The 27,894-nt window shown below is 45.2% G+C and overlaps 1 protein-coding gene across 10 annotated transcripts; it reads left to right on the top strand.

The window, feature by feature from the left end:
* Positions 1 to 12: 12 nt before the first annotated feature.
* Positions 13 to 27,848, top strand: jbug (filamin-type immunoglobulin domains fbug). 10 transcript variants are annotated; one of them, XM_018104399.3, is made up of 16 exons: positions 3,000 to 3,592; positions 7,288 to 7,938; positions 8,541 to 8,846; positions 8,908 to 9,644; positions 9,728 to 9,998; positions 10,185 to 10,520; positions 10,666 to 10,863; positions 10,933 to 11,372; positions 11,444 to 11,868; positions 19,199 to 20,210; positions 20,295 to 20,515; positions 22,996 to 23,144; positions 23,229 to 25,317; positions 25,379 to 26,871; positions 26,937 to 27,116; positions 27,177 to 27,848. In XM_018104399.3, exons 1-16 carry the CDS (start codon positions 3,356 to 3,358, stop codon positions 27,306 to 27,308), a joined length of 8,877 nt encoding a protein of 2,958 aa, XP_017959888.1. In that variant the 5' UTR covers positions 3,000 to 3,355; the 3' UTR covers positions 27,309 to 27,848. The 10 variants fall into 10 exon arrangements, with proteins under 10 accessions (XP_089118328.1, XP_017959888.1, XP_017959889.1 ...); XM_089262196.1 differs by lacking the exon at positions 3,000 to 3,592 and adding an exon at positions 4,374 to 4,496; XM_018104400.3 differs by lacking the exon at positions 10,185 to 10,520 and having other exon boundaries at positions 3,005 to 3,592.
* The last annotated feature ends 46 nt before the right edge of the window (positions 27,849 to 27,894 follow it).

Raw genomic sequence — 27,894 nt, 5'->3', positions numbered from 1 at the left:
ACTTCCACAACAAATTTGCTTTTGTTGTTTTTCAATTTTGTATTTTTGTTTGCTGTCTATATAAATTTATGCAATTTGCGCAACGCCATTTGTAATGTAATTATACCCTGTAAGCCAGAAAATGATGATGTACCAGCAGGCTAGGGTATCGTGAGGCAGGCAGAACTTGAGATCGATAAGCGTAACATGATCCAAGTTTCATATATATGAGATATAAAATGAGAATATACATATATCAAATTTGGTATACTAATGTTAAGCTCTTTGTTATTGCCATTGACTTTAACAGTATGATATTCAAATTTCTTTACATAGCGTCAACTAACAGACTGTTAACTTTTTGTAACAACAGCGCATACACTTAAATACTTACAAATGTTTTCTCCCTATCTTATTGGCTGTCTCGCTCTCTCTCTATCTCTATCTTTGTCTCTCTCTCTCTCTCTCTCTCTCTCTCTCTCTCTCTGTCTCTCTCTCTCTCTGTCTCTCTCTCTCTCTCTCTCTCTCTCTCTCTCTCTCTCCCTCTCTCTCTCTCTCTCTCTCTCTCTCTCTCTCTCTCTCTCTCTCTCTCTCTCTCTCTACGGCTATATCTGACTTTACCTACAGCGCTTACAGCAACCAGACTCCAGGCTATGCCTTCTTTTATATAGGTCAGGGACTTAACAGAATTCTAGCGAGCTGTTAACATAGATTACAGGCTATTTCAATTAACATTTCTGGCACCTAAAAAGTCTTTTAGCTTTTCTGCCATGCTGTCAAGTAAATAAGCATTAGCTTATCAAGCTACATAAATGTTAAATGGCTGTTAAACACTTGACATATTCATTGAAATGAACAAGAATTGATTATGGAAGTTTTATGTGTGGACAGATTAGATCTACATATAATGTTTGCTCTATCAAAGTGATTCATAAATAACCCATGAAGAAAGTCACAGAAAATACACATATAAATATGATTTCTCTTAACGGATGTCGTTATTCAGCTGGATATAACATATCACTTGACAATCCCATCCTACTTACATCATGTCATATGCATGACTAAGACTTTACAGAGTCTCGAGGCGACTTACAGGGCAGCTGTTTGTCGCATACCCGCATCTGGCTGATTCCTGCTTATTTTCAATCAGTTTTTGTCGCTGTGCTTCCATGAAAGATGCGTGATGTCATCATCGAAATAAAGTAAACACGCTCAGCAAAAATTGTTTCTCAATATGCACAAATAAAACAACAGAAAGCAAAAAATGTTATTTTTGGTATATGAAATGTGAGCAGCGCTCTTAAGATGATATATCTATGTACGTTGAGTGACTAGTGCGACATATATAGCATATATAAATGTATATATTATATATATGTATATGTATGTATCACAAATTGGAGTTCATTCACAAATTAAGAGCTACTAGAGTTCTTTGGCCGAGTAATCGGCGCATTTGGCATGGGCAACCGCAGTTAGTTTTTGGCATCATTTGCTAATTGTCTCATCAAGTGCCAATTGGCAATTAGCGCATTTGCAGGCCGCTTTCAATTTGGCTAAGAAAATGCTTGCGGTAAAAGTGAAGTGAAATTGCGTTCACATTGATCAATTGGCCACACAATTGCAATTGTGTTTGGGCTGTGCGTAGAGAGTCGCGACACCCACCCAAACACCCAGAGCAGCCAAACATATGTACACACACACACACACACACACACATACATACATTGTCGTTGTCAATGCCTATATGGGCTGTAAGCAGAAACCTTGACGGCCTTCTAAACTTGCTCCATGCTCTGGCTGTGGCTGTGGCTGCGGCTGTGGCTATAGCTATGGCTCTGGCTCTGACTGTTGTGAAAGACTTACAGTTTCCTACGCTGTGCCAACAGCAACAACCTCAACAACAAACAACCACACACTATTTATACCCTGTATATAAAGAAAGTGTGTAATGCGGGTGTTTTGATTTCGATTAGAGAAATGTGAAGAGTTGAATATAATGAAAGCTGAGCAAATTTGGTCAAGCTCTGCTCTGCTGTTGAGGTATAGCATTTTCTATATTATATATGACAGCTGGATGGGGACTTCTATGTTTTAGGGTGATATATACACTCTTCATTGGCTCATTTGATTAAGATGTAAGCCAATTGGCCTGCTGTTCTTTCATCCATATAATTGCTTATTCTTCTATCTTTCTGTGCATTCACTCATCTACCTAATAGATACACCTATACGTGTGTTAAGATATATCTCAATCAGAAATGTATCCATTCAATCTATTTATCCACTTATTAGCTCATCAAACATCTCAAAGTCTGTGTAACTTTAGAGAGCTTTTGCTTTTCTCTCATCAGCTATATTAATGAATTAACTCAATTTGCAATTTCTTTGGCTATTTTCAAGCTGTCAATATCCATAATTTTCACGTAAAAGTTGTAAGCTTAATTAAAGAACAGCTTTTACTACCCAAATCGCATCAGCTTCAGCCAGTCGGCCAAATATATACTCTGCTCAACTCTTTATATATCTTATCAGCCTAAGAAATACCATTTACAGCGTATCTTGCAGTCTTGCACTGCCTACTCCTGCTGCACTCTTGCTGGTTTTTTTCGTATTTATTTTTATTATTATTATAAATTTTGTATATTATTTTTACTTGATTTCTTAGACGCTGCCCACCTCGCACTGAGCGATCACAAATTTTTTTGTTGTCTTATTTTTTTTTGCGGCGAAATTCCAAACTAAGTGAATTTTTGCTGCTTTTGTTGTTGGCGTTTTGTAGTTGTTTGTGTGCCTTATTGTCAGATACTTTTTTCAATTTTCCTTTTCGCTCGCTTCGCTGTGGCTGTGGCTGTGAAGCGAGCGCTCTAAACCTGTTTCTACACAGCCAGATTCGGATTCGGAATCAGATTCGGATTCCGATTCCGATTCGCATGCCCACATTTTTGTGGCACTTGTTGTTGTTGCTGCTGCTGCTGGTAGTGAGCCGAGCTTTAAGCTCGGGCATGACGTCATTGTTTTTGCACTCGTCAGCGCCTGCTGTTTGTTTTGGCCCGAAAGCAAGTGGGGCCCAAAGTGTTAGCCGCTCAGTTCGCATTGGGCAATGATCGCGTGCGCTCGGAAATCGAACTCGAGATCGAAAACGAAATCGCGTTGCTCAATTAACAATCTAACAGAATATTTATTTATTTAAAGGCATCGCAAATTATTGAAAGACCCATAAATATAAATAAACGCAAATACAATGAAACAATTGCCAGCCCAGATTGCATAGAAACTGAGGCAAGCGAAACGCAACGAAAGTGAAGTGAAGTGAAGTGAGAGAGAGAGAGAGAGAGAGAGAGAGGCGAGGCGAGCAGAAGAGATCGTCACTATGGACGTCAAAGACATCAAGGGCGCCAAGGTGACGCACGCGGGCCTGCTCAAGCACAACAGCGACGGCACCACCGAGACCCAAAAGATCACACATGCCGGCCTGGTGGCTCGCAGTCCCGAGGGCACCGCCGCCAAGGGCATGAACATTCGCGGCAACGAGGATCTGTGGGTGGAGATCCAGGCGAACACCTTTCGCAACTGGGTCAACGAGCATCTGCGAGAGACGGGCATGCAGGTGAGTCGACTATCGAATAGACGTAAGCAGGCGAGGGCAGTTTAATAAGACATTCAAATGTTTAGTGAGGGCGAAATAAGGTAGATGCGCAAATTAATATATATTTATTAAAAAACTAAGAAAATAAAATAAAATAAATATATGTACATAGTAAATATATGTATATAGTAAATATACATTACTTAGAAGAAATAAAAATATAGAGAGCTGCAAAAAATTATAAAAATGACATACATATTAATTTCCTGAAGATGGTAGAATCTTAAAGAAGCAAGATAAATAATATATATAAAAAAAAAATAAATATAAAAAAATAAAAAAATAAAAAAATAAAAAAAAATGAATAAAAGATGAATGAAATAAATGAAAGATGAGCTAAAATATTTTGAAGATAGGTATTATAAGTATTTTAAAATAAACATTAAAGGAAAGACAAATTAGAGAACAAAATCCATACAGCTTAATTTTCACTTAGTTATTTTTAATTTTATCACTTACATTACACACATAAGTTCATATATTCTATACTAGAACGCAGACTACTTAGCCGACCCCCGCACATTGCTATTTTATGGGTTGGTCAATAGAGAAGCTCTTATATAAGAGTTAGGCGTGCATTGAAGCGAAACTGTTAACAATGCGACGTTTACTCAGTCAATGGGTCGGGCAGTCAATAGAACTATCGATTACACACGAGCATATATAATAGCAGTCCCTCTCTCTCTCTCTCTCTCTCTCTCGAGATATATAATTATATGTGTACACATTAGATAAGTTCCTCAAGCAGGGCCTGCTGCAGTATGCTTGGACAGTTCCCAGTTCGCAGTTCGCAGTTCGTTCGTTTGTTCTTCCGCAAGGCCTTTAAAGGCCTTGCCTGGACATCTGTGCATTTACAGCATCCCCGGTACAGTCATAAAGCCAAAATCAGTTCACAGCTCGACTCATTGTCTCGCCCACACACACACACATGATTTGACGCACGCACACACGGCGTATACGCAACGCCCACACTTGCAGCAAGTGCTTCAATGGCAAAGCTGACTTACTCGAAGGCAACATAACAACATACATGCTACTCATATACATATTTGAGTCGGTCAATTTAATTACAATTCCAATTGCAATCGCACTCGAGTGGCATGCATTTCATTAGTCAATTCGAAAGCCAGCCTGTTTTTTTATTTATTTTTTTTTCAGTATTCCATTTTTTATTCTCACACAGACATGAACTATCCATATTTGGGCGCTTGAATGCCAAGGTCGCACAAATATTCAAAATAAATGTATTTATACATATATATAGCCATTTACGTGTTACAAAACACAAAAGGCACAGATTTTTTTCGAGTTTTTCTCATCTTTTATGTCGGTTTTGTGCATAAATTTTGGAGAGAAACGAGACGACAATGATGAGCGATGGAGCAAGGCCGCTGCCCTCCGAAACGGGCAGAGTTCGCTCGCAAGCGAGCTGCAGGTTGTAAACGGCGCTAATTGAGCACCCAATGAAAAAAAGCCTTAACAATAACAACAACAACAACAACAACAAGCTGACTCCATATATTTAGGTCAAAAAGCCAAACTGAGACTGTCAAGTGTGCAGTTTATTCTAGCTTATGGCTAATCGAATTGCAATCAACTTTTTTGCGCTTTTTTTCTTTTGTTGTTGTCTGTCTGCAGCCTAAATACTCTATCAACTGCATTTAATTGACTTCACAATTCATTTTACTTTGTGCCTCTGTCGACTTATTTACTCAAACTGTTCCCATGACAAGAGCTGGCGTGTTGTGTTCCCAAGCTATTTGTATGTTAACTTAACAGCGCTCGAAAATGGCGGAGACTTGAACGTTATTTCATCAAATTTAATAGCTAATTGAAGGAAACCTTTTGTGCATATTGTGTGTGCTGGCTTTTGTTGCCTTTAATGGCATTTAATTTGGAATAGCTGCCAGTAGGGTTTTGTTTGCTTGAATAGTGTTAACATAGCTTTAACAGGGCTACTTGTTGTAGATTGTATATTGTATATTGTATATTGTGTGTGTGTGTGTACAATGCATACAGCTGAATAAATTAATAGTAAATATAAGCTATACGGAAAAGTTTACAACTAGCTAACATTGCCTTAGCCTACTGCAATATTATTAAAGCTATTTCCTTTACTTTCTACAACAAATTAGTTTAAGCAAGTATTGAAAGGCTAACATGCAGTTGACAGAGGTCTATGCTAATTAATTAACAGTGATTCGCAATTTTTAATTAGACAACTATTAAACATTGGCTGTTATTGTTTAACATTGACTCAATCAACATTTACAGCTGCTAAAGCTCAATTTTATACACATCATTTTATTAGGATAATTTATACAAATTTAACACTTAGTTAACATAGCCTTAAACGAATTATTGATTAAGAGTTATGATATAGGGCTTTTCATATTCATGCTTGTATATACCTAAGTATACATTTAACGGGTTTTCAAATTCATTTTATGAAATCGCATTTAAATAGTTAACAGTTAGTTAACATAAACTATTTTTCTGCATGTATATACATCTGTATGCGTGCCTTTCAAAGTCGATTTGATGCATAAATTTAATTTAAATTAACAATATATATATAATATATGCATATAAGCAAACAAATTTCACATTTAGTTAACATAGATTTAACAAACTTATCGCTGAATAACATCTGCCGCTAGCTGGGATGGCTAGGATATAAAATGTGCTGCTGCTTCTTGTGCTCGACTCTGGTTCGAGTCGCACATATGTTTAGCTGCTGGGACATATGAGATGAAACTTTTGCACAGACAATAGCAATTTATGAGCGCTTGTTTATAATATCCAATCTCGCATAGCTTCACTGCTCACACACACACACACACACGCACACACATGCGCAAGTCAAGAGACTTGCAAATTCAAAGGTTATGCGCACATGACAACAACAACAACAGCACAATGATAACAGCAATAGACAACACCCCCACTACAACAACAACAACAACAAGAACAACAACAACAGCAACTCTGTCAGTTCAAGTGGAGCTCTTGTTGCTGCCTCTTGTTGGCAACTATGTGCGATATTTTTATGGCCATCCATAGAATATTTGTGTGCGCTGCATGGCCTGGGCAGGCAGCGCTAGCAGGTAGGCCGAAGGGGCAGGGGAGGGGCGGCAAGCGGGCGTGGCACAGAGCAAACAAACAGCAACAGACACGCGATTGTCTCGCCGGCTGCTGACAGCTGCACAGATAAAAAGCTTTATGTCAAATGGCAGAAATTGCAAAGACGCATGCGGAGAAAGCTTCAAACTATCGTTCATGTGTGCGAAAGAGAGAGGGGAAGAGAGAGAGATTTGAGAGAGAGAGAGAGAGAGAGAGAGAGAAGCAGAAGAAGAAGCTGTAGCAGCAGCAGTAGTCGGAACACGCCCCAAATGTGGGCCACAAGCGAGCTTCACTATTTATTATGATTGTTGTTGTTGTTGTTTGCTGTCAGTTATGTCGGTACATTAAATAAAAAACAGCAACAACAACAACAAATAACAACAAAAAACTTTACATACTTTCGCACAAACAATGCTAATTAACGCCCATTGAGAGATGCGCTGTTAATGATTAAAAAAAATATATAAATACACATATACACACATAAATATTTATCTATATAATATAACAATATCACCTTTTCCTTTGCTCAGGTGCATGACTGGGCCACGGACTTTTGCGACGGCACCTGCCTGTGCGCCTTGGTGGAGAGCCTGCAGACGCGTCCGCTGAAGCCGTCGTGGAACCGCCGGCCGGCCAATCAGCATCATTATCTGGAGAATGCGACGACGGCGCTCAAGTCGATCGAGGCGGATCACATCAAGCTGGTGAACATCGGCAACGTGGACATTGTCAATGGCAATGTGAAGCTGATTCTCGGCCTGATCTGGTCGCTGATCGTGCGCTATCAGATCGGACGCAGCAAATTTCCGCCCAGGAAGCTGATGCTCGCCTGGCTGCAGGCAGCGCTGCCCGACTGCAAGATCACCAATCTGACCACCGATTGGAACAGCGGCGTCAACCTGGCCGCACTGCTGGACTACTGCCAGCCGGGCCTGTTCCCGCACTGGCGCAGTCTCGATCCTAGTCAGAGCGTGCGCAACTGCACCAATGCCATGAATCTGGCGCAGCGCGAGTTCGGTGTGCCCAAGGTGCTGGAGCCGGAGTATCTGGCCTCGCCCTGGCTGGACGAGCTCTCCGGCATGACCTATCTGTCGTACTTCATGAAGCCGGGCGGACCTGGCTACAATGCCACCATGCGCTGGGTCAACACTCAGGTCAAGGAGCCGGTGAAGAATTTTACGGTGAGTTGCAATTGGAAACTGATTAACTGTTCTATATGAAAGAGACGGCAAGTGCAGGTCATGGCATTCATATCCCTCAATATCCCTCTCTCTCTCTCTTGCCAAAGTAGGTCTTTTGGCTTCGTCTACCTCTCTGTCTATATTCTTCTGTATATATCACTCTGTCGCTTTATCGTTTCTTTCACTCACTCGCCCCTCTCTCTTTCTCTCCTACTGTCTCTCACTCTCTCACTCTCTCTCTCTCCTGGTCTTATTTTCTCTCAATATCTGCTGTCTTCATCTCTCTTTCACTCTGTTCTCGCTGTGTCCTCTCTTTATATATCCTTCATAGTTTTCTTATTCCCACTCCCCACTCTCTCCTTCTCTTTCACACACATACTCCCCTTTTGGGTCCCCTCTCTGTTCACATTGCCTTCCTCTTTCACACCATTAAAGATTCCGTTCTCATTGTGAATTTCCTTTGCTCCCCTTTCACCTCCCTCCCCCCTTTATTTCGACCCCTCTGTCCGCCTCGCTGGGCTGCCAATCGAATTGCATGGCTTTAATTTTAATTGTGTATTTTAATTGTAATTGCTTGAACTATTAATTGCATGGCATTGTAGACCGACTGGAACGATGGACGCGTGCTGTGCGAGGTCATCAAGGGATTGGGCGGGTCGGCGCCAGCGCCAGATAAGCTGAGCACCGATCCCTTCCACTTTGAGAACAATATACGCAAGGCGGTCGATGCGGGCGCCAAGCTGGGCGTCCAGCCCATATTGACGCCCAAGGACATGGCCAATCCGGAAGTGGAGCATCTGGGCATCATGGCGTATGCAGCCCATCTGCAGTGGGTGCCGCCGCGGCCGCCGCTGTCCGACCTGGTCAACGTCTACTTGGAGAGCACATCCGGCCGTGTGGGCGAACCGGTGAGTGAGCTGGACTGTACCAGACTGGGGCATTAATGCTTAATAACCATTTCACACGCAGACGCATTTCCGGATCGACGTGCTGTCGCGGGACATCAGCCTGAGCTCGGTCCGTTGTCACGTGGTGCCGCCATCCGGGCAGCCCGGGCAGTCGGTGCGCTTGAATGTGCACGGCGAGGGCGTCTACGTGCCGGAGCGCTACGGCATGCACGAGATTGTCGTCGAGATTGGCGAGGACAGCCTGGGTGGGCATTTCTTCCGGGTGCTGCCACGACTCCTGCAGGTGGCGCCGCCCGGCATGGCGCCCTGCGCCCTGGGCAGCCTGGTCGAGGTGCTGGTGAATGCGACGGGCGCACCCAAGACGGAGGACATTTTGGTCACGGCCGTCTCGCCCACGGGCATCTCGCACAACTGTCCGCTGAAGAAGATCGACGAGGGACACAGTGCCATATTCAAGCCAGATGAGGCGGGCGTCTGGGAGATAGCGATCACCTACCAGGGCCGTCACATCCAGGGCGGACCCTTCACCTGTGCCGTCTTCGATGCCTCCGGCGTCTCGGTGCACGGTCTGGACGGTGCCATGCCGCTGCGCGCTCACACCTTCGAGGTGGATGCCCGTGGCGTGGGCGTCAACGGGGAGCTGCACGTGGACATTGTCCACGACAAGCATTCGCTGGTCTGCTCCGTGGAGAAGATCGTTGACAACAAGTATCGGGTGACCTTCATGCCGCGCCAGAATGGCAAATATCGTGTCTACGTCTACTTCAATGGCTACGACGTCAAGGGCTCGCCCTTTATGTAAGTGGATCTCAATAGATATACATACATATGTATATATGGATGATTCCTTATCTAATGGAGCTCCTTTTGTCAATCGACAGCATGCGCGTGGGCACGAAAGGCCGCTCGGGCAAGACGCGCAGCAGCCCGCTGCACGAGAGCAAGCACCGCTCGGAGAGCCCCTCGATGCACTTCATTTCCACGACGAACACGCGCCACAACGACTATCGCAACAGTTCGCTCAATCGCCGGGATCTGCACACGCACAACACAGCGGAGCGCACCAGCAGCTACTCGCCCCAGTACTCCCCGAAGCTGGACACGACCGACTATCACAGCTCCAGCTCCAGGTACTACAAGCGGGAGAGCGAGGTAAGTGCAGGAGGCGGCATCATCGCTAAGTTTCATTCTAAGCACGTGGCATGGGCTCTGGGTTTAATGCTTGGCACAATACAACACGAAATTCTATGTTTTGGCTAACACACACACGCACACACACACACACGTCCCTGAACACCCACACGTACACGTACACACACTCAAAATTGCATTCGACAGGAGAACAATGGCCCGTCCCCCACACCGAACTCACCCACAGTCAAATACCTGAACTCAGCCGATCTGTATACGGAGACGGGCAACGCTCGTCGCGACTCGAAGGCGTCCAACAGCAGCTCCACGAAGAACGACTACTACTACGACAAGGAGAACGAGCTCTATAGCCAGCGGCGCATTGTGAGCAAGCCGAAGCTGACGCCGCCGCGCGAGGAGCGAGAGCAGCTGAACGGCATCAGCAGCATCAGCAGCAGCAGCAGCACCTATCAGCGGCATCAGCAGCAGCAGCAGCAGCAGCTGACTAGCTCGCTCAGTCCAATACCCAGTCCCACACTGAATGTAACTAAATTTGAACTGTTTGATAACTAAAGAGAGATACCTATGATATGACATGCTATGTGTATGACAACTGAAAGTAGACAAACTATTAATACTCCCCCCTCTCTCTCTCTCTCTCTTTCTGTTTCTTCCTGCTGCTTTACAGACCCGTTCAAGCGAGGTGCACTCGCACAGTCCGCTGACCATCAAGACATCGAATCAGTTTGAGAGCTCGACGCGCAACATCACCAGCAGTCCGCGGCACGCCTCCGCCTCCCCGGTGCAGCGCTACTCGCCCAACAATGCGTACATCAGCACCGCCACGCATCGCATAGGCAGCCCCGTGACCAGCACCCTGAACAAGGCAAGTGGGCTAGGATCAAGCGATCTGGGCACCATACAAACTAAAGTCGGAACTTGTTTGCCTTTACAGAACGGCTACGAGTCCACACGTGTGGAGAAGTCGTCCACCTACAAGTCGTCCACCTCAAACTACGTCACCGACTCGAGCGTGCGGGCCAGTCCCTCGTTGTATGGGACAGCGGAGCGACTGCGTCGCAGTGGCTCCCCGGAGCCGCGCATCGATCACTCCTCCAATGTGCGCGTCTCGTCGATGAAGCCGGCGTCAGCACGGCGCGATAGCTGGGATGTGATCAACAAGACGAAGCACATGCTCTCGCACAATTCGCTCGAATCGCTGGCGAATATGACCGAGACGCAGCTGAATACGGAGCTCAACTACACACGGCCGGACCTGGACAACGAGACGCAGCGCAACACGCAGTACAACAAGTTTGCGTTGCACAAACAGCAGCAGCAGCAGCATCAAGCGGACTATCGACGGGATTCACCTGATGACGTGGATCGCTACAAGTAAGAGCAGTCCTCGGCATAATCCCTGTAATCCCAAATTAAAATACCCTCTCTCTCCCTCTCTCTGTCAGACCGAGTGCCATCACCGTCAAGTCCCATTCGAACAATACGTATACCGATAAATCGGGCGGCTATACGAAGACCGTGAAGGAGTCCAGCGAGCACATCGTCACGGAGAGCAACGGTCATAGCTTGACCAGTGCTCCCGGCTATGGCTATAGTTCGCTCTCTCGCTTTCGTCCCATAGACAGCAATGCGACCGGTGCTCGAGCCATACGTGTACAGGACATACCCAACGGTTCGATTGGGCGACCTGTGGAATTCGAAATCGACGGCTCCAAGGCTGGCTCTGGCAATCTGGAGATATTGGTCAATGGCGGTCGGGTCACCTCATCGGTCCGTTCGCTGGGAGGGCAGCGTTTCATTGCCAGCTTTACGCCTCACGAGCATGGAACGCACACCGTGCAGATCACCTTCAACGGAGAAACGGTACCAGGTGAGCGGAACTAAATTCATATGTGACGTAATATCTGTGTATTGTGTAGTGTGGGCGTTATAAATCTTAAAAGTCGACATCGACATTCTTGTGATGCGAGTCATTTGCTTCTTGCCCTCGCCCAAATTGGACATGCCTAGTAGATTGGCATTTGTGCCTTGGGTTGAGGAGTCTTCAAGTATTCGCATGCATAAGCTGAAACTCTAATTTGCGAGGGTAGTCTAATCGATTTTATAGTTATATATAGGTTTTTATATGTTTATATTAAAATAATTTTATGATCTAGTCTGACTCTGAATTGCACTGATAACATTGTCTAGGCAGACAGGTCTAAGATAGTTAGAAATCCATAAATTCATTTCATAAAACTCAAGAACATTATATCTTATCTATTTGAACTTCAATTCAATTTATGTATTGAAAAGTTTTTGATAATAATAAGAAATAAAATATCTTATAATAGATTGCAATACAAAACTACAAAAAAATCTACATTTAAAATAGTATATTAATATATTTATCATATCTTCATAATTGTTCAGAACTTAAAGCTTAAAGCAGATAATATTGAGAGCAGGGCATATTGGTTGCTATAAAATGCTACGTTAAAGCTTGTTGTTAAGAGTATTAAACATTAAGAAAAACATAAATTCAAAATATGTGAATCTGCTTATCCATTACAAAAACTGCCTTATTGCCTCACACCAAATGCGTTGCACACCACGGTGCGGCGAATTCAAGCACTGCGCTCAAGAGATTCTAAGCTGCGCTGCCACTCACCACCACTTGCATTCCTTCGGCTCAGCTCAGTTTACTATCTATTCTATTGTACCAATTTGGTTTCTCTGAGCAAAAATACGAATAGAATATTTAGTCGAGCTACCATTACGAATTCGCCGCTTAAAGAGTGCATAATTTCGCTCGAGCTGAGAGAGTCTAAGCTGCGCTCTTCACGCTCACCACTTGCATTCGTTCAGCTCAGCCTGAAACTCACCACAGATCACTTGTTGCTGCGCCTACCTGCGCGGCGCTCTTTTACGCTCCGGTGCTCGCGAGCACTGAGCGACCTGCTGAACAAGTTTCTGGTGTGAGTTGAGCTGGCAGCAGTAACAGAAGCAGCAGCCGCAGTCAGTCATAGCTCGCGATTCGAACGTAACTGACACGTCGCCGCATTGTCATTTGAAGCGGATCGCAACGGTTAAAGCCAAGAAAAAAACACACACAAGAGAAAGAAGAAATAAGAAAACGCAAACGCTTGAAGTTTGTGTGATTGTGCAGAGTGAAAAAGAAAAGAATTGTTTGTAATCAAAAAGCAGCAAAGACAACAACATTGTCAAACGGTTAACAACTAAAAGAAAAAAACAACACAAATTAGATAAAGAATTTGTTTCTTTCTTTCGTGTGGAATGTTTAGCGAAACGAGAAGATTTTTTCGTGAGATTTCTATGGAAAAGAAATATGCTAATATTCCAATGCGGACGTCGCGTTCCCGTTCCCTCACCCGTCATTTCGCCGTGCCGTTCGTTGCCTTCCCCTTCCCGTTTGCCATCGCTCCAAAAACTAAGTTGCCCTCGTCGCATTTGGTTTGCTCTCTGCCTGTATGTGTGTGTGTGTGCCTTGCGTGTGTGGGGCGCGCGCTACCAAAATGAAAAAAATATATAACTCGACAACAATAAGTAAAATAAAACTAAAACCAGTTTAATGAACCTTTAAGCTGAAAATATTTTCAATGGGACTAGACAGCTGCTGCGGCTTAATGCTCAAAATCTCTTGAAATCAACGTCCAAAAGCGTAGAAAACTGTCGCCCTGCAATTTGCAATGTTCATTGAACATGATTCAATTTTGTTCAGTGTATTGGTATCTCGCCCTGTCTGTGTGTGAGTGTGTGGCAGCCATTTTGTTAAGAGCTTGCAACATGCCACAACCGCAATTTGGTTCGTTTATTGGCCAAGTTAAAGGCCCCGTGCAGCAGTGCAGCAGTAGACATAATCGAGCGACAGGCGCGCATAGTTCATAGTTTCACACACACATACACACACACACACGCAAGCGCTTGCAACGTTGCAGCAGCGGGAAGTGCTCTGCTATCATTTTTTTTTTTTTGCGCAGCTTGATGTTTGCTTTGCAATTTTCAATCTGTTGTCGTCGTCGTTGCTGGGCTTTGCTATGTGGCACAAGGCGCACTTGTTGCATGCCTTTGTTGGCCGTTACAGCAGGAAGTTGCACGCCCTATGACAAAGCCACAACAACAAAGCGACAGCAACAGTAACAAGAGAAGCAATATCAAGAGATACGCACACTGTTTGCCTTAGCACTTAATGCGGCTGCAGCTGGAAACCCGTTGGGATAGGTTGTCAGCCTGTTGTTGTACCTGCACAGCAATATATGTATAAATACATACGTACATACATGCAACTGGTGGTATGCGGCAAGGGCGTGCCGGTGGGCAGTTGGCCAAGTATGCGTGAGATCAACACAGATTGCAATTTCTTTTGCAGCGACAACGTGGCTGCCACTTACTTTCCCACTCGACTTGACACAACACAAATATTTAAGCGAACATTTCATTTTCGTTTCGTTTTTTAAGTTGTTTTCTCTTCACATCTCACTCTGCCCGCTCTCGTTGTCTACCCCCCTTCTCTCTCTCTCCCGCTCACTCTCGCACACGCTTGTATAATGAGCCACACCTCTGTCTTCAGCTGAAGCCAAGCTAAGCTGAGCTGCGCTTTTACCCCACCGCTGCTGCTGCCGCTGCTTTTTTGGCCATTTCCGCTGTCCAACATATTGGCATACATGCCCAAAATTTCACAGCTATCCACTGCCACTGCCCCGCCCTCCCTACTCCTGCCCCTTATCGCCTCTAACTCTCTGCATTTTTGTGATTTCATGAGCCACATTCAAAGTGAAATTTTTTTCTTTATTTTGACTGCCCGCATGGCGCTCGAGCAACTGGTTTTTTGAGCGACGGTCAACAGAAATATGTGTGGCTAAAGAGAAAAAAGCAAATCCAAATGATAAATTACAAATCGTTTGAACTTTTAATTGTATATACACACATAATACATTTTCTTTTCCATTTGTGTGTGTGTGTTTTTTTGCAACGAGCGCGGAAAATGTCGGTGAAAAAACGCGATAAAAACGTGCGCGATTCGTGATTTTCGTGACATCTGTAAAGTGCTCTGAAAACTAAATCTGTTTTTTTTTCTCTGTTGTTGAAATTCGCGTAGTGCAGCATTTAACACAAGCAACACATATAATATACATATAATTTACACAAATGAAACACACAAAAGCTCTCGTGCTTAAAAATAAAATATTAATTTAAAAATTTAACAAGCCGCTGACATAATCGCAGCGCGTTTAACTTGACTTTCAAGTGGTTCAAGTTCAGACGTGCCGCCCGCTCAGCAATTGTGAATTGATATACAAAAGAATACGGTTCCAATCACGCGTTTTCAGCCAACATCTTGCACTGCCCCAACAACACATCGTCAGCCCCAGCAAAACAACAATAACAATTCAAGTCGCTCTACCAACGCTACCAACGCTCCACGCATCGTCAGCAGCCAACAACAGTCAGCAAAAAAACGTAAATCTGAACTTAAATGCCAAAAATTGATAGCAATAGATAGATATGCATGGATAAATAGATATATAGATATAGATAGATATATATATTAATATATAGATATACAGATATATCGATATAGACATCAATGTATTCAACCATTAATCCCATGTACATATGTATATCGATGGATATAGATATATAATTATATAGATACATATATAGATATCGATGGATAGATACATGTACAGACATATAGATGTATAGATATATATAGATATATATCTATATATCTATATATATTCATACATCTATCTATCTATATATAGATATATACATGTATGCAAAGACACAGATAACAGTTTATAGAGATGTTTAGATATAGGTCAGTTTACCTCTATATCAAAATATACTAAAAGATATATCGTTATCACTTGATCTCTATCTATCACAGTTCCATATGTTCAACTCTTGAGCCATAACAGATCCGCAAAAATACCTAAACACAGTTACACCTATTAAAGTCCACGTGCCTTAGCTCAGATACATAGTAGCATAGATACTTTAACATAGATACATTTTTTTTTTCTTGCCTTAACTATTTGTAACGGTTGCTGTCAGACATTCTAGCTTTGAATTCTACTTCGGCTTCTGCTGCTGCTGCTGCTGCTGTGGCGACAGCTGCTGGCCATCTAACGGTTTGCATACCGCAGTCACGTAACCGATTTTGTACACAGACGCACAATCGCTATCTCTCTCCCTCTCTCTCTCACACACACACTGACACACACACATAGTTAAATACTGCGGCACTCACACACACTCGTATGCATATTGAATAACAGCATTCAAGCATCTATCTACTCTTAGCTGCACTTGTTCTCTGGCCACATGCCGGAAAACTTGGTCGCTGACAAGCCGATAAAACCGGCCAGCGAAAAGTTGCTGAAATCAACGAATAGCAAAATACTCTTGAATTTTATAGAATTTACCGAAAAGAGGTATTTTGGAGTAGTGGAAAATTGAGAGTAGGTTAAAGGTTACGAATAATTTAAGACTGATTCAACTAACTTGCCAATTGGATTGCGTGTCTAATTGAAGATTGAGTCTGTTTTAAGTTTACAGCTAACAAGGGAGCAGCTATTTATAGCTGTATATAGACTGGAAAAACTGAATAATTTATCTTGAATTAGACTTCAATTTATCTTAGGGCAATTTAGGAGAAAATAAGATTAACCAAAGCTTGAACTAGATTGAAGAACTAAGGGTGATGATGTATTCGATTGTTTATGATAGGAACAATGTCAATTAGATGCTTCATATATAGATTGCCCGACTTTCATTTCTAAATAATAATTTATATGTTTATTTTTATAAATTTGTGACATGATATATTAATTTTTATATAATTTATTTTAACTTATATATAATTTTATAATCCTATATTGTATTTATTTATTATATTTAAATCGTATAGTATTTAGGTATAGTATACTTTAATAATATGGTATAGTATAGTATAGTACTCTCAGTCTAGTCTCATGAGTCCACAAAAACAAAAATGCAAAATTGAAACAAAGAATTCTCTTGCCACAAAAGCCATGAATTGTGAATAAAACTCATCGGTCAATAGATAAAAGCCGACAAAAAAAGAAAAGGAAAAAAAAAACGAATGCCATCAAAGAGTTCGACCGTTAGTTGGCAATGCAACCAAAGCTCGCGTTGCAGGCATTTTGTGTGGCTGCCACATGTTGAATGTGCCACTGACAAAGAGACAGACAGACAGACAGACAAACAGTCAGACGGACAGAGTTGAATTTATGAGCATGGGAAACTTTTACTTAGACGTTGGCGATGTTTATTAGACGCAACAGCTAACTGTTGTTAGCATCCGAGCTGTTATTAGGTGATAAATGTGGCAACAAAGTGTGCCACCAATTGCTGGTCAACGAAATTCAAGAAAATGAAGAAGAACAACAACAACATGAACAACATGCAAATTGAGCTGCTTTTTGTTAGCCAAATGTTGCAACAATCGAGTTCGAGGTTCGAATTTGAAGAAGTTTCTCAGGGCTTCATGTTTTTTTCCGCCTTTTTTTGCTGTTGTTGTTTTCGCAACTCAAATCGAGTATTGAGCGACAACAGCAACAGCAACAGTTTGATTTTCCATCGAACTGGGCAGCTGCTGCTGTGGCAATTTTCATGGAAAGCCATAAAAAGTGGCAAATGCAACCGAAACGAGCGCTAAAAGGAAAAGTGCAGCACACGAACGAAAAAAAGCACGAGAAAGAGAAATGCGTGGAAAGTTGCAAACAAAAGTAAATTTCTTGCAACAACAACAACAGCAGCGGCAACTACAACAATTGAGTAAATCAATAAAATAAGCAAACATTTAACGAGCTGCTCGTAATTGCCAATCGCTGCAAGTTCAATTCGCTTAGCTCATGCAATGTGTTTGGAGCTCAGGTTTCAAGCAGTTTGCCGCATGCCGGTACAGTCAGGCCCGGCTAAAGCAAACGAGCTTTGGCCAATTAATGTGCCATAATGTGTTCGAGTCGATTGTCCAAGCCCATTTAACTGCCGCAAATGCAGTTGCAGGTTGCAGGTTGCAGCTACAGATACAAATAGAGATACGGATACAGACACAGATAGATTTCAAGCTTGGCAGATACGAGAAATGCGCAGCTCACGATACGCACTCATCGCTCAGCTGGCAACGAGGCGGCACAGATTGCTTTGCCATGGCAATTGCGACAATTAAAATGGGAGGTAGCGGAAAACAATGCGAGTTTAACTAGAAACCTTGTTTCGACTAGCACACGAGGGCTGCCACGCCAGTTGCTTGAAAGTTTGAGGGGAAAAGTGAGGCAAAGCATTTTATAAAACACAAATTATAGGAATTTTGTTAGATATATTTATGAATACAGACCTTACATATTTTTAGCTTTTATAACTATCATTTATAAATATAGATTTAGTCATAAATATACAGTGAAATATAATGGAGCATAACTGCATTCATTGATCGCTTAAATATGTGATTTTTTTAAGACTCACATATAATAAATATATATAATATAATATAATATAATATAATATAATATAATATAGATATTAATATCATAGAATAGAATATAATATAATATAATATAATATAATATAATATAATATAATATAATATAATATAATATAATATAATATAATATAATATAATATAATATAATATAGTATAATATAATAAAATATATTATAATCTAGCTAAATAAGATCTATTTCAATTTATTAAGTGTTAATATTTTTTATTATTATTATTATTATTATTATTATTATTATTATTATTATTATTATTATTATTATTTTTATTATTATTATTTATTTTTAATATTTTTATTTTTTTATTTATGAAAGTAAATATTTATTATATTTTACTATTATTATTAGAATACAATAATAGAGAAAATCTTTAAGTTTTTATATTTACTACCTTTTCACATTTGCGAATTGATCGTTCAACCCTCGCGCTGCCTTTGAGAAGCAGCTATTTGATATCGCTGTCTCTTGGCTTAGTCAACATCTCAATTACCTGTGCTGGCGCAGCATAAAGTTGCCTTTTTGGGTCAAATAATTTGCCCAATGGGCTGGGCCAGCCCGACCCGCCCGGGCCAGGCTCGAATAACATAGATCTATATCGTAATGGAATGCATATTAATGTTTATCTGCGCTCTTTACTGATAATCTGCTCGTTTGCATTGTGATTGCAGGCTCACCGTGGCACGCTGAGATCATGTCGTCACCCGGCCTAACCGCTCTGGGCGAATCCACGCGCCTTGTGCCCGCCAATACGCCGGCGGTTTTTGAGATACTGCCGCCTCCTGGACAAAGCCTGAGCAAGGGCGAGTGCGTGGCAACGGTCTTGACCCCAAACAAGTCAAAGCTGAATGCCAGAGTCACCCATGAGGCGGCAAATGGTGCTGCACGCATTGAGTTCGTGCCCACCGAGGTGGGCACGCACATCATTGATGCGTCCATCAATGGCACGAAGATCGCTGGTGGCCCTTTGATAGCAAAGGTCTACGATGCCAGCCTGATCCAAGTGACCGAAGTGAACGGCGGCGTGGTCGGCCAGCCATGCCAGTTCCGTGTGGACGCGAGTGCGGCTGGTGAGGGACAGCTGGAGATATCCATCAATGAGGGCGAGGTGCCCAATCATGTCCAGGTCGTTGGGGGCGGCCGTTGTCTCGTCTCCTTCACGCCCGAACAGGCCAAATCCCATCTGATCGACATCAAGTTCAACGGCGAGACGGTGCGCGGCTGCCCCTTCGTCTGCGCCGTGGCGGACACCTCGCGCGTCCTGCTCAATCTGTCCAATCTGGAGCTGATACCCGTCAACCGGCCCTCCTCCTTTCACATCACTGTGAGCGGCGGCGGTGCCGCCGAGCTGGCCGTCAGCGTGCGCGGCCCGCACGGAGAGCTGCCCGTTCGTGTCACCGGCGATATACACGCCGGCTTCACGGCCGAGTTCACGCCCACCAGCGTGGGCGGGCATTCGATCAATGTGGAGTACAATGGCTTTGCCGTGCAGGGCACACCGTTCCTGGCCAAGTCATATGACGCCAGCAAGGTGGTCGTTGGTAGCGTCTCGCGTGGCACCATGGGCCGACCCGTGCAGTTCACGGTGGATGCCGGCGATGCTGGCGAGGGCAATCTGGAGATAACCATATCGGCCAAGGGTCAGAATATACCCACACAGGTGCATCCGCAGGGCAGTGCAAGGTGAGCCATATTTGCAGTTAGTTAGTCCATAACTCTAACTTATACTCTCCCTCTCTCTCTCTCTCTCTCTCTCTCTCTCTGCAGATTCTCCGTTTCGTTTGTGCCGACAGAGTCGTGCGAGCACACAATTAATGTCTCCTTTAATAAAATGCCTGTGCCCGGCTGCCCCATAACCGTTGGCATTAGCGGCGGCGTGGCCGGGCCTCAGGTGTCCCTCGGCGGACCCGGACCCGTCCATCAGACCAATTCTTTTGTTATCAATCACAATGGCGGCCGTTTGGAAGACATTGAGGTCAACGTCGAAGGTATGTTAGCCGAGCCCAAGGCTGGCCGGCTGAACGCGTGCTGTGGCTCGCTCGCCCGCTCGCTCTAACACTAACACCCACAGCACACGGCGTATTCATCGTCTATGGATACTGCACTCTAGCGCTCTCTATCTCTCTCTCTCTCTCTCCCTCTGCCACCACCCAACCCAACCCAGTCTCCTGCAGTTCCCTCGTTCCCATGCCTTTCATCGCCTTCATTATTTTGTTTGCGTGTGGTTTGAATTTGCATTTTGCATTTTGCATTTTCGATATTGGTTTGCGTTATTCGTAATTGTAATTAAATTGCTCGTTAAATGTTAATTATCTGTGTGAGTGTGTGAGAAAGTGTACTTGACACACACAGCCACACACACGCATACATACATACACATCATTTTATGTATCTCTCTGTATCTCTTTGGCCAGCATCTTATCCGTGTTGACATCGGGCAAGAGGAAAACCTTTTTTTTTTCCACACTTCTTCAACACAATCGACGGAAATTGTTGTTGAAACTTGTAAGCATGCCAGCACGCAGCCACGCCTACACCACCCGCCTGCCACAGTCAATTGTAACCACTTTCTTCCTCTCTCCCTCTCTCTGTCTCTCTTGCTCTCACTCCCCATTCATAGCTCTATTTCCTTCTCTGCTTCACACGCAGCACACTTGACAATAGCTTTGTGAACTTATGCGGCAGCCCCAACACTTAGCCAGCGGTTATCTATGTGTATGTGTGTGTGTGTGTGTGTCTCTGTTTGTGGTGCTCATTTAGTATATGTAATTATGCGTCATATTTATCATTTTGGGTATTTGCAACGTTTAGGCTTTAACGCATCTGTGCATCGGACGTACAGCTCAAAGCTGGGCTTTACAAATTTCAGATTATGCCAAAACCGCAAATGTGTAGCCGTGTATGTGTGTGTGTCTGTGTGTGTGTATATATATTTAAATATGTATGTATGTTTGTCATGTAATTGATTCCACTGTAGTATAGCAGCACTTTCAATATAATTACTTTTTAATCGTATTGTATATATGTATGTGTGTGTGTGTGTGTGTTTGTGGCATTTTGTTTATCTGTGTATATGTGCGTGTGTGCCTTAAGTGTATTTTTTTTTTTGTAATCTTACGCCCTTTAATTTGTAATAATTTGCTCACTTTTATATCTGTATTATATTTCAGGACGGCGAAAACTTTTGTACTAGACTCTATAAATATGATTATACTTACCTTTATATATATATATATGTATATGTATATATATATATAACTTTATATATGAGTACTTTCTATCTTTCTCACTCTCTCTCTATATATATATATATGTATATACTAGCTTCTTGTATTTTACTCTTTATATACATATGCATTCCGTCTAACAGTCCCCTATGATTGAGAACAAATATTTATAATAATATAACTAAGCTGCGTGTCTACCAAGCGATGTACTACTGTACCAACCACATGTGAAAGAGCCACAACAACAGCTGCAACAGCAACCACCACAGCATCAACTATACCCACTGTACTCTATACTATACACTAAACAACAAAGTACTCGATTTTTTTTTCTTGTATCAACTAATTTCCTTTTGTTTACTAATTTGTTTGATCAAATAATGAAAGAAAATGAAAATAAATGTTTTACAAACATGAGATTTATAGGATTGTGTATTGGTATTGTATATGATATGATGATGAGCAGGCCAGACATTTTCAGTATTGTATATAAACTGTATATGATAGTAACTAGTCTATAACTAATATAAATATTTATATATACATATTAATGTCAGTTAGCTGCACTGTCTCCCCCTCTCTCTCTCTCTCTCTCTCTCTCTCACACACTCCCCTCTTTTGTCTGTCTCTCTTACACCGAAAAACATCTCAGTTACTAACCGTTTCTGGCACGTTCGCGGTTTTAAATACACAAGACTAAAGCAACAATTGCAACAACAACACAACAGTAACAGTAACAACAACAACTACACTAACCCAACCACACACTGCAACGATTACAACACCAGTAAAATATCCCCTCTACCCCTGTGACCGCCCCAACAACCCCAACCACCCCGACTAACCACACCGTTGGCCAGCATTCACACTAAGTACTTTACAAACAAATCCAAAACCAAAACCTAATGCCGAATCGTTACTAATCTGAGTCAAAATTTTTCCAAATTTTTTACCAATTGCGCGAAACCAAAACTACCAAAATCTACCGACAAAAAATACCACTAACCATACCACACAACAAACAAACAAACAACAACTACAACATGCTCTATGTTTGAATTTCAACAAACAAAAACAAAACCAATTGAAACCCTCTCAAAACTCATTTCCGGACGCGTCGCAATCGAATTTTATTTAATCAATACAAAACAATCTTAAACTTTTAATAATACTAAAAAAAAAAAAAAAACAAATATATATAAAAAAACAAAATGCTATGCAAAATCGGGGCCAAATCTCAGGTCCCGCCGGTCAATCAGTGCCCGCACAGGTGCATCAATCAGCCGAAGGTGTCTTCAAGGCCGAGTTCGTGCCGCGCGTTGTCGGCGAACATCGCGTCAATGTCACTGTCAACGGTTTGCCCACAGCTGGCAGTCCGTATGCAGCCAAGGTGAGTCGACTCCTTCAGTTCCCTCAGGGTTCATTCCCATTGTACTCAAGATAGTTAACCTGTAAAGCTCCCCTCTAATCTCAGGTCTACGATGTCAGCGCCATCAAGGTGAAGAATGTGAGCAGTGGCACGGTGGGTAAGCCTGTTACGTTCCTGGTGGAGACCTCTCAGGCTGGTCCCGGCAATCTGGAAGTCACCGTTAATGGCGGACGTGTGCCCACCTCGGCCCAGGCGCAGGGCCAGCACACCTATGCGATTAGCTTTACGCCACGCGAGGCCGAGAGTCATACGGTGGAGCTGCGTTTCAATAGCCAGGACGTGCCCGGATCCCCGTTCACTTGCCGTGTGGCGGCTGCTGCGCGCATTCAGTCGCCCGAGTCCATGGACAAGGTGAGCGTGGGGCGACTCTTTGAGTTTGTCGTCGAGTCGGACACGAAGCCAACCGTGGAGGTGCTTGGCCCGGCCAGACGCAGTGTGCCCGTAAAGATCGATCCACTTGGCTCCGCACTGGGCTACAATGTCAAGTTCGAGCCCATGGAGGTGGGCGATCACTCGGTGGAGGTGCGGCTGCCCGGCGGCGGTCACGTGGAGGGTAGCCCCTTCCTGCTGAAGGCCTACTCGGCCGAGAAGGTCATCGTGACGGACATACGGCCCGGCGTGGTCAACAAGAGCGTCAGCTTCGGCATCAATGCCTCCCAGGCGGGCGCCGGAAACTTGGAGATCATCGTCGCCGTCAATGGCAAGAATGTGCCGAACTTTGTGCAATCCGAGGGCAACGCCCGCTTCAAGGTCAACTTCAAGCCCACGGAGGCGGCGACCCATTCGCTGTCGGTGCGCTTCAATGGGCATCCGGTGCCCGGCTCGCCGTTCAGCTGCCACATTGCAGCCGCCCCGGCTAGCTCCCAGGGCGCTCCACGTGCCCAGGCGATGGGCGAGTGCCTGAAGCAGGCGGCCGTCAAGATGGACAACACATTCGAGCTGGAGGGCTTCGAGGGCATCGAGCCACAGATATTCGTCACCTCGCCCGCCGGCGACAACGAGCACTGCCAGCTGAGCCAGCACGACGGCGGCAGCTACAGCGCCTCCTTCCGGCCCAGCACCGTCGGCCGCCATCTGATCAGTGTGCTGGCCAACGATCAGCATATCAATGGATCGCCATTCAGCTGCAATGTGTTTGACGTATCGCGCGTGAGCATCAGCGGCCTGGAGCAGCAATATGGCCCAGCCACGCTGGGCGTGCCAGTTACCTTCAGTGTGGATGCAGCAGGAGCCGGCGAGGGCACCCTGGAGCTGGTCGTCTCCACAGACAGCAGCACCGTCAAAGCCGAGGTGGTGGCCTGCGCCCGTGGCCTCTACGATGTCACCTTTGTGCCGCAGAGCACCGAGCCGCACTACGTCAACATCACCTTCAACGAGGTGGCCGTCGACGGCAGCCCCTTCCGCGTGGACATACAGCAGCACACACAGCACATACAGATCGGCAGCTTGGCTGCCATCGACTTTCCGGCCGATGATCAGATCGTGGAGATACTGGCGCCCGACCAGAAGCCCGTGCCGTACACCATCAATCGTCAGACGGCCGAGTTTCGCACGCACTCGACGGGCAACTACACGCTGCGCTTCATCGATCGCGAGACCCGACAGCACATTGGAACACGCACCCTGTGCGCCTTCGATCCGATGCTGGTGAAGATCACCGAGGTGAGCGAGGCCATCTGCCATCGTCCGGCCAGCATCAGCGTCTCCCTCAACGAGGCTGGGCAGGGTGATCTGACCGCCCTGGTGCGCTGTGGCGTCACCGAGGTGCCGCACACCATACGCGGCCCGAGCAAGTCCGGTGTCTACGAGATCGTCTATCAGCCGACGCGTGTCGCTCCGCACAAGATTAGCATTCTGTTCAACGATGTGCCCATCTCGCTGAAGCCGCTCGAGATTAACGTGCTGCCCGCCGGCGCCGGCAAGGAGATCAGCGTCAGTGGTTTGGGCCTGTATCAGGCACGCGTGGGCAAGACCACATCGTTTGCCATCGACACCGTGAAGCGACCGGCACGCGAGTTCGATGTGGTTGTCTCCGGTCCCGGCGGCCAGGCGCTGCCCGTGCGCTGCTACCAGACGAAGAACGGACACCTGCAGGCCGAGTTCAGCATCAACAAGCCGGGTCAATGCGTTATAGGTGGGTTCAGTACAGTTGTACAGTCTCTCGTTTCTCGGTATCTAATCCGCTTACTTTGCAGAGGTGCTGCATCAATCGAAGCCGCTGCCGGGCAGCCCGTTCACCTGCGAGGCCTTCGACAGCAGCAAGGTGAGCGTGCAGGGCGTCAGCAAGGAACCGCTGGCACTGCATACCGCCAACAGCTTCACCGTGCGCACCGACAGCGCCGGCACAGCCGAGCTGGAAGCCTTTGCCATCTCGCCCACCAACCAGAGCCTGCCGGTGCACATTACCGAGCAGGCCGAGGGCATTTACAATGTCGAGTTCGTGCCCTCCCAGCCGGGCAACTATAAGCTAACGCTGATGTACGGCGGCGAAACGATTCCCAGCTCCCCGCTGACCTTTAGCGCCTCCTCCAGTGGCGTGCGCAATGATGCACGCGCTGCGGGCCACGGCCTGGAGGTGTGCCATCGCAACAAGGAGGCCTCCTTCGTGGTCTACTGCCCCATTGCGCCCAATGTGCAGATCGAGCGCATCGATGAGTTTGGCGAGCGCATAGAGCCCAAGATCAAGGCGCTGGGCAACAACGAGTGGCGCATCTCTTATGTCATCCTGTCCGTGGGCACCTACGAGATCCGCGCCAGCTGCCCCAATCGCGGCAGCCTGCCCGGCTCGCCGTGGCGCGTCAGCTGCGTGGAGTCGACGAAGGTAATGCCCGTCGGTGGCTGGGGCACGCTGGTGGATCACGATGGGCGTTTGATACTGCCGGCACGCATCATCTTCGATGTGGAGAATGCGGGACCCGGCAAGCTGGTCTGCAGCATCGATGGCATCGAGATACCCGTGGACAAGCTGGCCGATGGCAAGATGTGCCTCAACATCACCGGCGACAACTTGGCCGCCGGCGAGCATGACTTGGACCTGACCTGGTCTGGCCTGACCATCACGCAGTGTCCGCGCAGCGCCTTTGTAACCGGCCAGCAAGCTGCTGATAAAGTGGTTCTCATGGGTCGTGGCCTGGCTGCCGCCCAAGCTGGCGAGGCTGCTCACTTCACCATCGATGCATCGAATGCGCCAGCCGGTCGACCAGAGGTTATATTGATCACGCAAGATAACACGTCGCTGCCCGTGAGTCTGGCCCAGCCACGACCCAGCGAAAATATCTGGCTGGCCTCGTATACGCCGCAGAAGTCCATGACGGGCACGCTGACGCTCTCGGTGAAGTGGAACGGCCGCCTGGTCAAGGGCTGTCCGCTGACGGTGGCTGTTGGCTCGTCGATGGACGCCTCCAAGGTGATTGCATCGGGCGAGGGCCTGCGCCACGGCATCGTTGGCAAAGACATCAAGTCCTGGATAGACACGCGACGCGCTGGCCCAGGCGAGCTGACCGCCCACTGCGCGGGCCCACGCAAGGTGGCCTACTGCGAGCTGTACGATCATGGCGATGCCACCTTTACGCTGAACATCAAGCCACAAGAGCCGGGTCGCCATCTGCTGACCATCAAATACGGCGGACAGAATGTGCCGGGCTCCCCCTTTGCGCTTAAAGTGGCGGGCGCGCCCGATGCCAGCAAGGTGAGTTCAGAGTTAGTTTTACGCTAATCTTCAGATATTGATTATCGATAATTACTCTCCGGCAGGTACGCGTCTATGGACCTGGCATTGAGCATGGCGTTCTGGCCACCTTCCAGTCGCGCTTCATCTGCGACACACGCGGCGCAGGCGCCGGCCAGCTGACGGTGCGCGTGCGTGGGCCCAAGGGCGCTTTCCGCGTGGAAATGCAGCGCGAGAGCCAAAAAGATCGCACCATATTATGCAAGGTAAGCGAAGGAACTTTTATTAATTATTGCAAATTTAATTAACATTCATACCATCTGCAGTACGATCCAACGGAACCGGGTGACTATCGTGTCGAGGTGAAATGGGCTGGCGAATTTGTGCCCGGCTCGCCGTTCCCCGTCATGATCTTCGACACTGAGGAGGAGTTACGAAGGTACTTACAGGGCATATGAGGCCAGATCAACCATCCCATCATCGTCTTCCCCAGTGGCCTAAGCCCGTCCATACGCTATCAGCCTGCAGCTGTAACGTATCAGCGTAATCAACAGGTGTCGCGTCGTGCCGCCTGTGTGCCGCTCTAGCGAATGCCACAAAAATAATCTATATATACACATATATTCATAGTTTACATGTGGGGTATATACAACTAGCTAAAAATCCAGATCGGACAGATCAACCAATTTATATATATGTATACGTATATAGATATATATATCTGCATATACAAATATGTTACGAGTACTAACTAGTTAAGTTTTAAAACCGAACGAAGCGAATCGATTAAGATAAGGCTAAAACAAAAACAAGAAAATGGGAAGAAGCCTGGGCTAAAGGGCACAACGGCTTTGGCGCTACGATAAATAGCTTTCTGTTCTTTTAGTTTTAGAGATTACCTAATACCTATGTAATACAATGTTATTATTGCACCTACAATTTGATCCAAATGTGTAATAACCTATACAAATACAATAAAAATATATATACTAACGAAACGTAATGTTGAGTTTTTATTTCAATTCCTCTTAAATTGTATTGGTT

Source organism: Drosophila navojoa, chromosome 5, assembly GCF_054131105.1.
Source record: "Drosophila navojoa isolate 15081-1374.11 chromosome 5, UAZ_NAV_1.0, whole genome shotgun sequence".
Classification (NCBI taxonomy): Eukaryota; Metazoa; Arthropoda; class Insecta; order Diptera; family Drosophilidae; genus Drosophila; species Drosophila navojoa.
Note: the sequence above shows the minus strand (reverse complement) of the source record. Positions and strands in the feature narration are given on the sequence as shown.

Excerpts from the sequence above, each read along its gene's own strand:
- jbug (XM_018104399.3), top strand. The coding sequence starts at position 3,356 with ATGGACGTCAAAGACATCAAGGGCGCCAAGGTGACGCACGCGGGCCTG. Across the intron at positions 10,864-10,932 it reads TGACCAGCACCCTGAACAAG|AACGGCTACGAGTCCACACG; the intron begins GCAAGTGGGCTA and ends TTGCCTTTACAG. Across the intron at positions 26,872-26,936 it reads GCGCGCCCGATGCCAGCAAG|GTACGCGTCTATGGACCTGG; the intron begins GTGAGTTCAGAG and ends ACTCTCCGGCAG.